General features: G+C 47.2%; 1 protein-coding gene across 1 annotated transcript in view; it reads right to left on the bottom strand.

Moving 5' to 3' along the window:
• LOC143825520 (uncharacterized) overlaps positions 1-17,522 on the bottom strand; it is an 86,474-nt gene that overhangs the window by 53,903 nt on the left and 15,049 nt on the right. Inside the window, exons 23-35 of the mRNA XM_077313548.1 lie at positions 17,399-17,470; positions 16,284-16,427; positions 15,814-15,885; positions 15,305-15,448; positions 14,986-15,057; positions 14,754-14,897; positions 14,252-14,323; positions 13,493-13,597; positions 12,967-13,038; positions 11,769-11,882; positions 10,917-10,988; positions 10,265-10,369; positions 9,100-9,171 (exon numbers count right to left, since the gene is read on the bottom strand). Of these exons, the coding sequence (XP_077169663.1) occupies positions 9,100-9,171; positions 10,265-10,369; positions 10,917-10,988; positions 11,769-11,882; positions 12,967-13,038; positions 13,493-13,597; positions 14,252-14,323; positions 14,754-14,897; positions 14,986-15,057; positions 15,305-15,448; positions 15,814-15,885; positions 16,284-16,427; positions 17,399-17,470 (1,260 nt within the window). The remainder of the gene's footprint in view (positions 1-9,099; positions 9,172-10,264; positions 10,370-10,916; positions 10,989-11,768; positions 11,883-12,966; positions 13,039-13,492; positions 13,598-14,251; positions 14,324-14,753; positions 14,898-14,985; positions 15,058-15,304; positions 15,449-15,813; positions 15,886-16,283; positions 16,428-17,398; positions 17,471-17,522) is intronic.

A 17,522-nucleotide genomic window follows, 5' to 3' on the forward strand; every position in this document is an offset into this window, starting at 1 on the left:
CAGCTAGAAAATGGCTGCATTGAAAAGGGGAGGAGTCAACTACAAAATGGCTGCAATGAGTCAGCTACAAAATGGCTGCCATGAGAAGGGTTGGAGTTAGCTATAAGATGGCTGCCTTGAGAAGGGGAGGAGTCAGATACAAAATGGCTGCCATGAGATCTACAAAATGGCTGCCATGAAAGGGGAGGAGTTAGCTACAAAATGGCTGCCATGAGAAGGGGAGGAGTCAGCTACAAAATGGCTGCTATAGGAAGGGGAGGAGTCAGCTACAAAATGGCTGCTATAGGAAGGGGAGGAGTCAGCTACAATATGGCTGCCTTGAGAAGGGGAGGAGTCAGCTACAAAATGGCTGCAATGAATCAGCTACAAAATGTCTGCCAAGAAAAGGGGTGGAGTTAGCTATAAGATGGCTGCCTTGAGAAGGGGAGGAGTCAGCTACAAAATGGCTGCCTTGAGAAGGGGAGGAGTCAGCTACAAAATGGCTGCTATAGGAAGGGGAGGAGTCAGCTACAAAATGGCTGACTTGAGAGTGGGAGGAGTCAGCTAGAAAATGGCTGCCTTGAGAAGGGGAGGAGTCAGCTACAAAATGGCTGCTATAGGAAGGGGAAGAGTCAGCTAGAAAATGGCTGCCTTGAAAAGGGGAGGAGTCAACTACAAAATGGCTGCAATGAGTCAGCTACAAAATGGCTGCCATGAGAAGGGTTGGAGTTTGCTATAAGATGGCTGCCTTGAGGAGGGGAGGAGTCAGATACAAAATGGCTGCCATGAGATCTACAAAATGGCTGCCATGAAAGGGGAGGAGTTAGCTACAAAATGGCTGCCATGAGAAGGGGAGGAGTCAGCTACAAAATGGCTGCTATAGGAAGGGGAGGAGTCAGCTACAAAATGGCTGCTATAGAAAGGGGAGGAGTCAGCTACAATATGGCTGCCTTGAGAAGGGGAGGAGTCAGGTACAAAATGGCTGCCTTGAGAAGGGGAGGAGTCAGCTACAAAATGGCTGCTATAGGAAGGGGAAGAGTCAGCTAGAAAATGGCTGCCTTGAAAAGGGGAGGAGTCAACTACAAAATGGCTGCAATGAGTCAGCTACAAAATGGCTGCCATGAGAAGGGTTGGAGTTAGCTATAAGATGGCTGCCTTGAGAAGGGGAGGAGTCAGATACAAAATGGCTGCCATGAGATCTACAAAATGGCTGCCATGAAAGGGGAGGAGTTAGCTACAAAATGGCTGCCATGAGAAGGGGAGGAGTCAGCTACAAAATGGCTGCTATAGGAAGGGGAGGAGTCAGCTACAAAATGGCTGCTATAGGAAGGGGAGGAGTCAGCTACAATATGGCTGCCTTGAGAAGGGGAGGAGTCAGCTACAAAATGGCTGCAATGAATCAGCTACAAAATGTCTGCCAAGAAAAGGGGTGGAGTTAGCTATAAGATGGCTGCCTTGAGAAGGGGAGGAGTCAGCTACAAAATGGCTGCCTTGAGAAGGGGAGGAGTCAGCTACAAAATGGCTGCTATAGGAAGGGGAGGAGTCAGCTACAAAATGGCTGACTTGAGAGTGGGAGGAGTCAGCTAGAAAATGGCTGCCTTGAGAAGGGGAGGAGTCAGCTACAAAATGGCTGCCTTGAGAAGGGGAGGAGTCAGCTACAAAATGGCTGCTATAGGAAGGGGAAGAGTCAGCTAGAAAATGGCTGCCTTGAAAAGGGGAGGAGTCAACTACAAAATGGCTGCAATGAGTCAGCTACAAAATGGCTGCCATGAGAAGGGTTGGAGTTTGCTATAAGATGGCTGCCTTGAGGAGGGGAGGAGTCAGATACAAAATGGCTGCCATGAGATCTACAAAATGGCTGCCATGAAAGGGGAGGAGTTAGCTACAAAATGGCTGCCATGAGAAGGGGAGGAGTCAGCTACAAAATGGCTGCTATAGGAAGGGGAGGAGTCAGCTACAAAATGGCTGCTATAGAAAGGGGAGGAGTCAGCTACAATATGGCTGCCTTGAGAAGGGGAGGAGTCAGGTACAAAATGGCTGCCTTGAGAAGGGGAGGAGTCAGCTACAAAATGGCTGCTATAGGAAGGGGAAGAGTCAGCTAGAAAATGGCTGCCTTGAAAAGGGGAGGAGTCAACTACAAAATGGCTGCAATGAGTCAGCTACAAAATGGCTGCCATGAGAAGGGTTGGAGTTAGCTATAAGATGGCTGCCTTGAGAAGGGGAGGAGTCAGATACAAAATGGCTGCCATGAGATCTACAAAATGGCTGCCATGAAAGGGGAGGAGTTAGCTACAAAATGGCTGCCATGAGAAGGGGAGGAGTCAGCTACAAAATGGCTGCTATAGGAAGGGGAGGAGTCAGCTACAAAATGGCTGCTATAGGAAGGGGAGGAGTCAGCTACAATATGGCTGCCTTGAGAAGGGGAGGAGTCAGCTACAAAATGGCTGCAATGAATCAGCTACAAAATGTCTGCCAAGAAAAGGGGTGGAGTTAGCTATAAGATGGCTGCCTTGAGAAGGGGAGGAGTCAGCTACAAAATGGCTGCCTTGAGAAGGGGAGGAGTCAGCTACAAAATGGCTGCTATAGGAAGGGGAGGAGTCAGCTACAAAATGGCTGACTTGAGAGTGGGAGGAGTCAGCTAGAAAATGGCTGCCTTGAGAAGGGGAGGAGTCAGCTACAAAATGGCTGCAATGAGTCAGCTACAAAATGGCTGCCATGAGAAGGGGTGTAGTTAGCTATAAGATGGCTGCCTTGAGAAGGGGAGGAGTCAGATACAAAATGGCTGCCATGAGATCTACAAAATGGCTGCCATGAAAGGGGAGGAGTTAGCTACAATATGGCTGCCATGAGAAGGGGAGGAGTCAGCTACAAAATGGCTGCTATAGGAAGGGGAGGAGTCAGCTACAAAATGGCTGCTATAGGAAGGGGAGGAGTCAGCTACAATATGGCTGCCTTGAGAAGGGGAGGAGTCAGCTACAAAATGGCTGCAATGAATCAGCTACAAAATGTCTGCCAAGAAAAGGGGTGGAGTTAGCTATAAGATGGCTGCCTTGAGAAGGGGAGGAGTCAGCTACAAAATGGCTGCCTTGAGAAGGGGAGGAGTCAGCTACAAAATGGCTGCTATACGAAGGGGAGGAGCCAGCTACAAAATGGCTGACTTGAGAGTGGAAGGAATCAGCTAAAAAATGGCTGCCTTGAGAAGGGGAGGAGTCAGCTACAAAATGGCTGCAATGAGTCAGCTACAAAATGGCTGCCATGAGAAGGGGTGGAGTTAGCTATAAGATGGCTGCCTTGAGAAGGGGAGGAGTCAGATACAAAATGGCTGCCATGAGATCTAAAAAATGGCTGCCATGAAAGGGGAGGAGTTAGCTACAAAATGGCTGCCATGAGAAGGGGAGGAGTCAGCTACAAAATGGCTGCAATGAGTATGGGTGGAGTTAGCTATAAGATGGCTGCCTTGATAAGGGGAGGAGTCAGCTACAAAATGGCTGCTATGAGTCTGCTACAAAATGGCTGCCTTAAGAATGGGAGGAGTCAGATAGAAAATGGCTGCCTTGAAAAGGGGAGGAGTCAAATACAAAATGGCTGCAATTAGTCAGCTACAAAATGGCTGCCATGAGAAGGGGTGGTTAGCTATATGGGCTGCCTTGAGAAGGGGAGGAGTCAGATACAAAATGGCTGCCATGAGATCTACAAAATGGCTGCCATGAAAGGGGAGGAGTTAGCTACAAAATGGCTGCCATGAGAAGGGGAGGAGTCAGCTACAAAATGGCTGCTATAGGAAGGGGAGGAGTCAGCTACAATATGGCTGCCTTGAGAAGGGGAGGAGTCAGCTACAAAATGGCTGCAATGAATCAGCTACAAAATGGCTGTCAAGAAAAGGGGTGGAGTTAGCTATAAGATGGCTGCCTTGAGAAGGGGAGGAGTCAGCTACAAAATGGCTGCTATAGGAAGGGGAGGAGTCAGCTACAATATGGCTGCCTTGAAAGTGGGAGGAGTCAGCTAGAAAATGGCTGCCTTGAGAAGGGGAGGAGTCAGCTACAAAATGGCTGCAATGAGTCAGCTACAAAATGGCTGCCATGAGAAGGGGTGGAGTTAGCTATAAGATGGCTGCCTTGAAAAGGGGAGGAGTCAGATACAAAATGGCTGCCATGAGATCTACAAAATGGCTGCCATGAAAGGGGAGGAGTTAGCTACAAAATGGCTGCCATGAGAAGGGGAGGAGTCAGCTACAAAATGGCTGCAATGACTATGGGTGGAGTTAGCTATAAGATGGCTGCCTTGATAATGGGAGGAGTCTGCTACAAAATGGCTGCCTTGAGAAAGGGAGGAGTCAGCTACAAAATGGCTGCTATAGGAAGGGGAGGAGTCAGCTACAAAATGGCTGCTATAGGAAGGGGAGGAGTCAGCTACAATATGGCTGCCTTGAAAGTGGGAGGAGTCAGCTAGAAAATGGCTGCCTTGAGAAGGGGAGGAGTCAGCTACAAAATGGCTGCAATGAGTCAGCTACAAAATGGCTGCCATGAGAAGGGGTGGAGTTAGCTATAAGATGGCTGCCTTGAGAAGGGGAGGAGTCAGATACAAAATGGATGCCATGAGACCTACAAAATGGCTGCCATAAAAGGGGAGGAGTTAGTTACAGAATGGCTGCCATGAGAAGGGGAGGAGTCAGCTACAAAATGGCTGCAATGAGTATGGGTGAAGTTAGCTATAAGATGGCTGCCTTGATAATGAGAGGAGTCTGCTACTAAATGGCTGCCTTGAGAAGGGGAGGAGTCAGCTACAAAATTGCTGCCTTGAGAAGGGGAGGAGTCAGCTACAAAATGGCTGCCTTGAGAAGGGGAGGAGTCAGGTACAAAATGGCTGCTATGAGTCTGCTACAAAATGGCTGCCTTGAGAATGGGAGGAGTCAGGTACAAAATGGCTGCCTTGAGAAGGGGAGGAGTCAGCTATAAAATGGCTGCTATAGGAAGGGGAGGAGTCAGTTAGAAAATGGCTGCCTTGAAAAGGGGAGGAGTCAACTACAAAATGGCTGCAATGAGTCAGCTACAAAATGGCTGCCATGAGAAGGGGTGGAGTTAGCTATAAGATGGCTGCCTTGAGAAGGGGAGGAGTCAGATACAAAATGGCTGCCACGAGATCTACAAAATGGCTGCCATGAAAGGGGAGGAGTTAGCTACAAAATGGCTGCCATGAGAAGGGGAGGAGTCAGCTACAAAATGGCTGCTATAGGAAGGGGAGGAGTCAGCTACAATATGGCTGCCTTGAGAAGGGGAGGAGTCAGCTACAAAATGGCTGCCATGAATCAGCTACAAAATGGCTGCCTTGAGAAGGGGAGGAGTCAGCTACAAAATGGCTGCTATAGGAAGGGGAGGAGTCAGCTACAAAATGGCTGCCTTGAGAAGGGGAGGAGTCAGCTACAAAATGGCTGCTATAGGAAGGGGAGGAGTCAGCTACAAAATGACTGACTTGAGAGTGGGAGGAGTCAGCTAGAAAATGGCTGCCTTGAGAAGGGGAGGAGTCAGCTACAAAATGGCTGCCATGAGATCTACAAAATGGCTGCCCTGAAAGGGGAGGAGTTAGCTACAATATGGCTGTCATGAGAAGGGGAGGAGTCAGCTACAAAATGGCTGCTATAGGAAGGGCAGGAGTCAGCTACAAAATGGCTGCTATAGGAAGGGGAGGAGTTAGCTACAATATGGCTGCCTTGAGAAGGGGAGGAGTCAGCTACAAAATGGCTGCAATGAATCAGCTACAAAATGGCTGCCAAGAAAAGGGGTGGAGTTAGCTTTAAATGGCTGCCTTGAGGAGGAGTCAGCTATAAAATGGCTGCCTTGAGAAGGGGAGGAGTCAGCTACAATATGGCTGCTATAGGAAGGGGAGGAGTCAGCTACAAAATGGCTGACTTGAGAGTGGGAGGAGTCAGCTAGAAAATGCCTGCCTTGAGAAGGGGAGGAGTCAGATACAAAATGGCTGCAATGAGTCAGCTACAAAATGGCTGCCATGAGAAGGGGTAAATTAGCTATAAGATGGCTGCCTTGAGAAGGGGAGGAGTCAGATACAAAATGGCTGCCATGAGATCTACAAAATGGCTGCCATGAAAGGGGAGGAGTTAGCTACTAAATGGCTGCCATAAGAAGGGGAGGAGTCAGCTACAAAATGGCTGCAATGAGTATGGGTGGAGTTAGCTATAAGATGGCTGCCTTGATAAGGGGAGGAGTCAGCTACAAAATGGCTGCTATGAGTCAGCTACAAAATGACTGCCATGAGAAGGGGTGGAGTTAGCTATAAGATGGCTGCCTTGAGAAGGGGAGGAGTCAGATACAAAATGGCTGCCATGAGACCTACAAAATGGCTGCCATGAAAGGGGAGGAGTTAGTTACAAAATGGCTGCCATGAGAAGGGGAGGAGTCAGCTACAAAATGGCTGCAATGAGTATGGGTGAAGTTAGCTATAAGATGGCTGCCTTGATAATGAGAGGAGTCTGCTACAAAATGGCTGCCTTGAGAAGGGGAGGAGTCAGCTACAAAATGGCTGCCTTGAGAAGGGGAGGAGTCAGCTACAAAATGGCTGCCTTGAGAAGGGGAGGAGTCAACTACAAAATGGCTTCAATGAGTCAGCTACAAAATGGCTGCCATGAGAAGGGGTGGAGTTAGCTATAAGATGGCTGCCTTGAGAAGGGGAGGAGTCAGCTACAAAATGGCTGCCTTGAGATGGGGAGGTGTCAGCTACAAAATGGCTACCTTGAGAATGGGAGGAGTCAGGTACAAAATGGCTGCTATGAGTCTGCTACAAAATGGCTGCCTTGAGAATGGGAGGAGTCAGGTACAAAATGGCTGCCTTGAGAAGGGGAGGAGTCAGCTATAAAATGGCTGCTATAGGAAGGGGAGGAGTCAAAATGGCTGCCATGAGAAGGGGTGGTTAGCTATAAGATGGCTGCCTTGAGAAGGGGAGGAGTCTGCTACAAAATGGCTGCCTTGAGAATGGGAGGAGTCAGCTAGAAAATGGCTGCCTTGAAAAGGGGAGGAGTCAACTACAAAATGGCTGCAATGAGTCAGCTACAAAATGGCTGCCAAGAAAAGGGGTGGAGTTAGCTATAAGATGGCTGCCTTGAGAAGGGGAGGAGTCAGCTACAAAATGGCTGCTATAGGAAGGGGAGGAGTCAGCTACAATATGGCTGCCTTGAGAAGGGGAGGAGTCAGCTACAAAATGGCTGCCTTGAGAAGGGGAGGAGTCAGCTACAAAATGGCTGCTATAGGAAGGGGAGGAGTCAGCTACAAAATGACTGACTTGAGAGTGGGAGGAGTCAGCTAGAAAATGGCTGCCTTGAGAAGGGGAGGAGTCAGCTACAAAATGGCTGCAATGAGTCAGCTACAAAATGGCTTCCATGAGAAGGGGTGGAGTTAGCTATAAAATGGCTGCCTTGAGAAGGGGAGGAGTCAGATACAAGATGGCTGCCATGAGATCTACAAAATGGCTGCCCTGAAAGGGGAGGAGTTAGCTACCATATGGCTGTCATGAGAAGGGGAGGAGTCAGCTACAAAATGGCTGCTATAGGAAGGGGAGGAGTCAGCTACAAAATGGCTGCTATAGGAAGGGGAGGAGTTAGCTACAATATGGCTGCCTTGAGAAGGGGAGGAGTCAGCTACAAAATGGCTGCAATGAATCAGCTACAAAATGGCTGCCAAGAAAAGGGGTGGAGTTAGCTTTAAATGGCTGCCTTGAGAAGGGGAGGAGTCAGCTATAAAATGGCTGCCTTGAGAAGGGGAGGAGTCAGCTACAAAATGGCTGCTATAGGAAGGGGAGGAGTCAGCTACAGAATGGCTGACTTGAGAGTGGGAGGAGTCAGCTAGAAAATGCCTGCCTTGAGAAGGGGAGGAGTCAGCTACAAAATGGCTGCAATGAGTCAGCTACAAAATGGCTGCCATGAGAAGGGGTGTAGTTAGCTATAATATGGCTGCCTTGAGAAGGGGAGGAGTCAGATACAAAATGGCTGCCATGAGATCTACAAAATGGCTGCCATGAAAGGGGAGGAGTTAGCTACTAAATGGCTGCCATGAGAAGGGGAGGAGTCAGCTACAAAATGGCTGCTATATGAAGGGGAGGAGACAGCTACAAAATGGCTGCTATAGGAAGGAGAGGAGTCAGCTACAATATGGCTGCCTTGAGAAGGGGAGGAGTCAGCTACAAAATGGCTGCAATGAATCAGCTACAAAATGTCTGCCAAGAAAAGGGGTGGAGTTAGCTATAAGATGGCTGCCTTGAGTAGGGGAGGAGTCAGCTACAAAATGGCTGCCTTGAGAAGGGGAGGAGTCAGCTACAAAATGGCTGCTATAGGAAGGGGAGTAGTCAGCTACAAAATGGCTGACTTGAGAGTGGGAGGAGTCAGCTAGAAAATGGCTGCCTTGAGAAGGGGAGGAGTCAACTACAAAATGGTTGCAATGAGTCAGCTACAAAATGGCTGCCATGAGAAGGGGTGGAGTTAGCTATAAGATGGCTGCCTTGAGAAGGGGAGGAGTCAGATACAAAATGCCTGCCATGAGTTAGCTACAAGATGGCTGCCATGAGTCATGTACAAAATGCCTGCTATGAGTCTGCTACAAAATGGCTGCTATGAGAAGGGGAGGAGTCAGGTACATAATCGCTGCCAAGGGAAGGGGAGTAGCCAACTACAAAATGGCTGCAATATGAAGGGGAGGGGCCAAGTACAGTATTGCGTCCATGAGAAGTGCTGGAATCAAGTCCAAAATGGCTGCCATGAGAAGGGCTAGAATCAAGTACAAAATGGCTGCTGTATGAAGGGAATTAATCTACGACAAAATGGCTGCCATGGGAAGGGGAAGGGCCATGTACACAATAGCTGCCATGGGAAGGGAGGAGCCAACTACAAAATGGCTGCCATGGGAGAGGGAGGAAATAAATGCAAATTGCTTCCGGATTAAATTATACTGCATCATAACTTCACCAGCTCTATAGAGTTAATTGTCATCAAAGTCCACAGTTGCATCTGTTCAAGCCCTGGGATCTTTATCATTTAGGTCAAAAAACCCCAAGGGCAACAAGATAATCCATGATGAACGGCTCCCCTTGTTACTCTTTGCTATCTGTCCAGATGCTCACCTTCTGCGGCTGCTGCTTGCTGTGCAATCTTTGCCCCTTTCATGAACTCAGCCAAGTTAATTGTGCCATCCTCTGGAAGACAAGAAGGAAGAAGTGGTCTTGAAGAGGCCCATCACTGGCCAAGCCAAGCAGATTTAATGTGGTGCTGTGGTTTAGGCCTCAGAAGCTTTGCTAGGGAACACTTGTCCAAAGTAACTGGGATACTGTCCGGCCATTGAATCTGTGCCTTTGCAAGTAGCTTCATGGCTCAGTGAGCACCTTTTACCTCCCCATAGTGAATACCTTCACCTGCTGCAAATCAGTCTGAGGTGGCCAGGAGGGGTTCTCCTACCTTGGGTTCAGGCAACAGAAAGAAGAAGTAGAGTTGGTTTTTATACCCTGCCTTTCACTAGCCAAAGGAGTCTCAAAGTGGCTTCCAATCGCCTTCCCTTCCTCTCCCCACAACAGACACCCTGTGAGGCAGGTGAGGCTGAGAGAGAGCTTTTAGAATACTGTGACTAGTCCAAGGTCACCTGGCTGGCTGCAGGTAGAGGAGCAGGGAATCAAACCTGGCTCGCAGGATTAGAAATCACCACTCTTACCCACTACGCCAAGCTAGGAAAGGTAGCTTTGGAAAGGTTGTGGGTCTAGCAGGTCTTGAAAGGAGATTTGTTCAGCAGAGGGGTACACTCTTCTAAATATACTTGGAAAAGAGAGGAGAAAAAGGGAAAAGAAGCACAGGACCTTATGCTGAGAGGTTGCTATGGGGCTGGTGGTGTGGTGGGGAGACAACGACAAGTCAGGATAGTTGAATGGAACCCTCTCTGTTTAAGATACCTGCCGCTAGGTGGTGGGGACACACATGCCTGCATCATGCCCGTCAGCAATATCGCTTATGGTGAAACACTGAAAGCAATACCATGAGGTCAGGGGTGACACTCTAAGATTCAGGTCACTATCTTAGACTGAAACATTCCCCAGATCAAATGGTATAACGTCATAGATTCCACATTCCAAATTAACTGTGTTCAACAAGTGAGATCTCCAAAGGAGAGATAGGCAGATCAGATGCAGACTCAGGAAATCTGCAGCCACCACCTATAGGTTGGCTACAGTGAAAGGAGACTTGAGAAGGACTTGTACCCCTCCTCTGTCTCTGTTCCGGTTGGAACAAAGAAAGACTCACCATCTATCGGCGCGTATCTTAGTGCTTCTTGTATCTCATCAGCGGTTAAGGAGATGCCCTTGCTGGTCAGTAGAGCTTCTATGTTCCCCACGGGAACCCGATCCTCTAAAAGAGAAAATAAAAACAGGAAAACATTTGTGAGAGGTTTGATAAGCCATAATCTGTTAATTAAATTGCTGTCCGCTGGCAATACAATTTCTGCTTGAAGGAAAGTGAGATTATGGAACCCACGTAAATCACAGAAACTGCACAAGTGTCCATATTTTCTCTCTTGCCTTGCCTAGCTATCTTGAGATTTTATTATTCTGCACAATTTATTGTGGGCATAGAGTGTTATGAAAAATAATTTATTCTGCAAAGTATTTTTTTTTGGGGGGGGGCTTCATATAGCATTATGCTAAGTCCTAGCCTTTGTCCCCTGACTTTTTTATTCATTGCTCGTGCATAAACTAGATTCCCCCCTCCCCAATGTAAATCAGGTTTGTGGGGAAGGTGAGTCCATCTGTGCTCCTGCGGACCTGTGACACATGTGCATCTTACACTGTAGGCCTTCCTTATCACATTTCATCTCATATCAATTTCTTCATCATTGTCTGAGGGCCGTAATAGTTTTGAGGCCCACCATTTTGCTCATCTGACGTAACCCACTTACTTTCACTTTGGGCTTCTGTGCGGGTTAGGAGCACATAATTCATCAGTTCATTTACGTTCACCTTCCCATTTTCTGCCGAGACAAAATAGCAACACAAACAAAAAGAGAAATGTAAAACTTGCAAGAATACGTTGAAGTTCTTTGACATAGGCCAACCAGGTTTTATGCAAGATAAAAGCTTTTGTGTGTATACACACTTTGTGAGATACCTGATAAAGTATGCATGCGTACAAAAGCCCATTGTTCCTCTTAATATTTGTGAAACAGCCCTGGGGGTGGAGAGTGTCCTGGCTGTCCAAGATGGAATAGGGCCAATAGGGCCCTGATTGGCCCTCCCTCTCCAGTTCCCACCCTCCTTCCCTGGATGCTAGCCACATTGCTCTCAGACGCCTGAGAGAGACACAGAGAGAGTCCTGCCAAACCGCAAATGACCCCTGATTACCTGCTATGGCTCCTGCTGCGAGGGAGAGAGACAGACAGAGACAAACTGCAAATAAGCCCCAAATGGCAGCCCTGATTACCTCCTATGGCTCCTGCTGCAAGAGAGATCTGTGCCTGCTGTCCCCTGGGTCCTAGCGTCCATTGCATTCCTGGTTGCAATGGGCTTTCTTGCTAGTACCTTGAATAAAACTTTGTTGGTCTAAAGGCAACTTGCTCTGTTTCAGAACCATTGTTTGAAATTTGAACGATAAGCTGCACAGAGACCAGTTTCTTGACTCTAAGAATCTCCCCAGGTTTTTCATATAACAGGAAAGTATGGAGTACTATTACATTAGAGCCAAAACTGTGTGTTTGGGGAGGAGGAAGATAGGGAGAGGATACCAAAATACCAGAAAGCCATCTCCTGCTCACCATTCACACTTAAGTGCTTTATCGTCTCTCCGAGTTCCTCTTTGGTTAAATTGATTCCGATGTTGGTCAAAAATGAATTTACATTTTCCACCGCGACCACACCTCCTGGGGCTCCTGGATAGGGACCGGGGTGGGGAATTGGCAAGGAACCAGATATTTCAAAGTTGAAGAGAATTAGCTTGCAGAAAATGTCACGTTTGTTTGTTTCTTTGACTTCTGTGCCACCCTACTTGGCAAGCTGACTCAAGGTGGGGTACGGTACAATGATTTAATAAGCAATTTAAAACAAAGTAAAATTTCAGCTAAAAAATTAACGCTAAAAATGGTTGACACCAAGAGGTGAAAATCAGCAGGGACATTTTCATTCTTCAGAGCAGGAAAGAGTCTGGCAATAATTCAGGGCTTTTGCCACTCAATAATAATAACTAGTAGATGGTGGAGCCATGGAATATGCAGATGTTATTTAGCTCCAAAAGCCTGGCGGAAGAGCTCCATTTTACAAACCCTGTGGAACTGTGTTAGTTCCAACAGGGCTCAGATGTGTTCCACATTCCACCAGGTAGGGACCAGGACGGAAAGTGTCCTGACCCTGATTGAGGCCAAATGTACCTCTTTGGGGCCAGGGACCACCAACTGGTTGGTGTTCATAAAATGGAGTGTTCTTCAGGGAGTGTAGATAACTTCCATGAAGTAGCTGACATTGGACAGAGAATGTCTAGTGTAAAATGTGGACAGATGACAACATGAGGAAAATACATAGATCCTATGGTCATGGCTGCACTATAGGGCCAGTCCACCAACCAAGGAGTGAATTGGACTTCCATCATTAGCAAAAGGTAGCACTTTCCTATAATCCCTGTTTCAGCAAACTCCCATGACTAAGGAGGGGCACCAAACCACAAACCTATATGAACTGGGAGGTTGGTTCACGAACCGAACTGCGGAAGGCTGTGGAGAGCAGAATGCAGTGGTTTAAAGGGCTCCCAGTCAAACAGCTGAGTGGCAGTCCAGAGGAGTTTGCTCCATGCTGCTCAGGTATTTAAAGGGACTTTCTTGGGCAGCACTATCTGCAAAGCTACAGCAATCCACTTCCAGAAATGAAGCCTGTATTAAAGGAATGGGACATTTCTCTTCAGGCATTCCAACCCATTGGGATTGGGCAGGCAATCTTTAACAGTGTAACTCCATTTCCACCTACCTGCAGCACTGGACAGCTGTTTTGTACACCTGACACTCTTCATGAATGCATTCAGATTTACTTTCCCATCCTCTGAAAGGAAGCAAAGTGGTGGAGTCAAAACAGAATAGAGGGGGAAGAACTCTATTTAGGGCTGTCATCTTTTAAACCAGCTCCTCTAGCCTTCCCTTCAATGTCAGCCCGATCAGCAGCAATGATCCGGCATTGTGCCCTGCAGAACTTCCAGAGCTCATTTCCGCATGTTAAACATCAGTTAAAGGGCCAGTTGGCCATCGTCCTTGTGCTGTTGTGGAATCCTTTAAGGTAAACACAGGATGCAGCCACGTTGCACATGGTTCCAGTTATGCTTAGTTTTTAATCTTTTAATTTAATGTAATGGATTGTTTTAAACTTCTACTGTTGTATTTAATTGTTGTACACCACCCTGAGCTGGTTTTTTAGGTAGGGCAGTATATAAAACATGAATAATTATGAATGTCATAATTTGTGGATTCAGAGGCAAAGGACACAACCAATAAATCCTTACCGTCTACTATAACGTGATTCAGAGTCTGCTCCATTTCCTCTTCTGTTAACCGGAGGCCCATGTTTTCCAGAATGGAATCCAAGTTTTTGATGGAGACCCTGTCCTCTTGGTTATGGCAAGTGGAAAAGCGAAATGAACAGGGATCAAAACATAGCTGGACAACTTTTCAATAAACAGGCCGTTTAAAGCCCATTTGTAACTCTCTTTTTGCTCTAAGTTAGGTTTACAAAGAAGACTGACAAAAGGAATCAGGGTAAGGTTTTTACATTTGCCGAGCTTTTTCTTTAACTCTCTGTGGTGAACGCCCCTCAAAATATTCTTTTGCTTAATCTTGACATGACTCTGTGCAAAGCTATATGAAGATTCTTTTTCCAGAATTGTCATCTATTTTGCCTATCATTCCTCCAAGCTACACAGGGCAGTATATTTCCCCTACCCCCAGTTTTTATCCTTACAACCAGTCTGTGAGGTCAGTTAAACTAAGCCCGGTGAGTTTCTCATTAGAGTGAGTATTTCAAGTTGGTACTCCATGGTCGCAGATCAGGGGTGGCCAAGCTATGGCTCTCCAGATGTCCAAGGACTACAATTCCCATGAGGCCCTTGTGGTCCATGGGAGCTCCAGAGGGGGTCCACAGCCTTTCCTCTCCTGCCTTAATGAACTAGAGAATTGGCCACATTGGGGTATGCAGCCAAGCTAGGGAATTGGCCACCTTGGGGGATTCATAATTCACAGCCTCAACCCATCCCATTTCCACTTACTTTCATCTTGGGAAAAGCGTTGATTCTTGGTTAACCCAGACATGAAGTTTTTCACACTCACGGTTCCATCATCTGCAATCAAGCCATTTGTTACTCAAATCTGTTATGCAGTTTGTTATGCAATTTGTTACTTTTTGTAGGAAAAGAAAAGGCAGGAAACCAAGGGGTCTTGAGGATGACATGCAAACAAGTATAAAAGATATTGAAGGAGGTACAAGAAAACCTTCAGTCTGAATGAGTGAAACTACTATTCTTTGCTAGATAGGAAGCCGATATTTAATCAGTGTTATATCCCTTGCTTAAGCAATTATTTGTTAGGGAGACTGCTGGCTAACAGATGATTGGTTGAAGTTCATCAGTATGTTGGCTGGTTCATTAAAACCTTGCAGTAATTTTTTTTAAAGAACCCATCAGTTTGCTGACTGATTTTCGATTTGACAGGTAATTTTAAACCTGCTGGCTGCCCATTTTTGACACGTTGATTTCTGCCCAGGACACTTACCATTCTTAGTGACAAACTTCAGTGCCTGCTGCAGCTCCGCTGGGGACAGGTGAATGCCCATCCTGCCCATGATGGCGTCCAGCTCTTTCACATCCACCTTGTCCTTCCTGATCTGCTTCATGGCATCCACAGCTTCTTCCATCTCTGCAAGACGTGATACGACACCATGAAGACCTACAACAAACCATGGAGCAGCACTCTTCCAGGGAGGGCGCCTGTGCTCTCAACTTGCCTGCCATTTTTGAAAACCGCCGAGTGTTCGGCAACCCACTCAAGAATTTCTTCATGTCCACCTTTCCGTTGTCTGCAAGCAGAGCAGAGAGAAATGAGAAAGAGGTGGAAGCCAGAATAGAGCCTGTGGCCAGGAGTCTAGCCTGCTCAAACGGTTTAGAGCTGGCTTTCTCAATCAGGGCTTCACGAAACCCTGAGGTTTCTTTCCAACCCTAGAAGGCTTTCCTTCATTGTTACTGTATTTCTCTGGAGAGGCCCAGCCCCTGGCCCCTACAGCACCTATCCCTACCCACCGCCTGACTCATTCAACTTTTTTTTACCATCCACGGTCACATAATCCAGTGCTTCCTGCATTTCCTCTTTGGTCAATGCAATATCAATGGCACCCAACGCATCGCCCAGTTCAGAAACGTCAATTTTATCGTCTTGTACTTTATTGAGGACACCATAGGCTTGGTGAATGGCTGCAAAGAAGAAAGTGATTTCATGGGTCAACTTTTGCATTCAATTTGCACATTCACTAAGGGATTAGTATGGGAGTGCAAGGGAGCAGCAAAGGAGGTTGCTTCTATTGGGGGAAAAATACACAACAATAATATTATAATAACTATTTTTACAGTCTGCCCTTCCTGGTTGGCTCAGGGTGGATCACAACAGGAATTCATAGAAATGACATTACACTGATAAACAGTTTTCCACATTTAATTAATTTAAAATGCATTCATCAGATTATGTAAAATTGCATTCAAGAGCTGCCTTGTGGAAGGAGCCCAATTCTGGTTGGGTGTTCACAAGAATGCACTTTCATCTTCAGTTTGATTTCTCCTACCTGCGGATTCAGAGAAGCGTTCATTCTCCATCAGGCTGAGCAGAAAGTCCTTGAAAATCACCTTCTTCTCTTCTGCAAACGCCAACAATTCATAAAGTTGGAAAGGGTGCCCCTGAGATCCATCTATCCCACCCCAACCATCCGGCCGCCCCAACCCCTATTGGAACAGGGCAACTGAAATAATTCAGACCACGAAAAAGAAGATTGTGGGGGAGGGGACTTACAAACCAGAGCCAGATGTTCCAGGCATCAAGGAAACAAACCTCAAGGAACACCCTTCTTCAAGTGTTGTCCTAACTCCTGCCCAGTTCAACTTGGCCTAGATGGGGCCTCCTACTTGACGCTAGACTACCACAGCATGGGTCCATCCCCTATGGGCCGTGTCCAGCATCCTACAGGTTCATACTGACCAATTGCTGCAACCAACCCTCCTCCCAAGAGGACCAGAGAAACACAGATGCAGCTCTCACTATCTATAGAGACGTTTTTTAAGGCCTCCTCAATGTCTTTGTTGCTGAGTGAAATGTCCAGAGACTCCATGATGGATTTCAGCTCACTAACTTTGACTTTATCGCCCTTGATCCTGCTGAAGGCTTCCGTGGCGGAACGGAGTGCTGTGAACAGAGAGAGAACATCAGTGCCAGGGGACTGCCCTGCACAGAGGCTGAAATCAGCAGGTCAAAGAAGAACAAGATCCCTGACCAAAAAACCCCCTACGTACAGCAAGATCCCATGTTGGTAGTTTAAGTGTACGGCTGAAGCCGCTACCTCACACCCTTGCCCAAAATACATATCTCCATAAATGTTTCATCAGTGTTTCTGCTGTCTGGTAAATGTTCATGAGATGATATGCTGGCGGGAGAGATTTTAATGAAATACTATTGGGGGCGGCCAAACTGCGGCTCCTCAGATGTCCATAGACTACAATTACCATGTGCCGTCACCAGCATGGTGCTCACAGGGGTTCATTGTAATTTGCTCTAGGATTTAGCAAAAGCTCTATGGTAGAACCATGACACTTCCTCCAGTTTCTAGAGCAGCATAATATCCCTTCCAGGTTCCTTGACATGATAGCACCCCCCACGTCCCCAGCTCCCAAGGACCCTGATGGGTGCCAGCTACCAGTTGGTAACTCTGTGCCACACAGATGTGGAAAGGCACTACAGCTCTGTCCAAAAAATGAAGGTATATATAACCAGCACTGCTCTTTCAAGGTAAGGACTATTTACTCTGGCAGGGGCTCTCCACGGTCTGAGGTGGAGACCACTTGCCTCACTCAACGCTTCATCCTGAGAACTGTAGATGTGGAGGAATGAAGCTGAGACTTCCAGCCTGCAAGGCAGGGGGTCTGTCACTGAATTACAGCCCAGGTAGTCCATCCATCCATCCATCCAACCACCCACCCTTTCATCCATCCATCCATCCACCCACCCACCCACCCACCCACCAACCCACCCACCCACCCATCCATCCATCCATCCATCCATCCATCCATCCATCCATCCATCCATCCATCCATCCATCCATCCACCCTTTCCATCCATCCATCCCTTTAACGGCACAGCCCAGGTGTTTAAAGGCTCACCTTTAGAGTCCGAGAAGCGGCGCAGCTGGGCAAGAGACCTTAGGAAGTCCTTCACATTTATGGTTCCATCGGCTGGGGGTAAAGGATGAAGTGAGAGAGAAATGAGTAATTAAAACTCAAGGCT

Source organism: Paroedura picta, chromosome 16, assembly GCF_049243985.1.
Source record: "Paroedura picta isolate Pp20150507F chromosome 16, Ppicta_v3.0, whole genome shotgun sequence".
NCBI lineage: Eukaryota > Metazoa > Chordata > Lepidosauria > Squamata > Gekkonidae > Paroedura > Paroedura picta.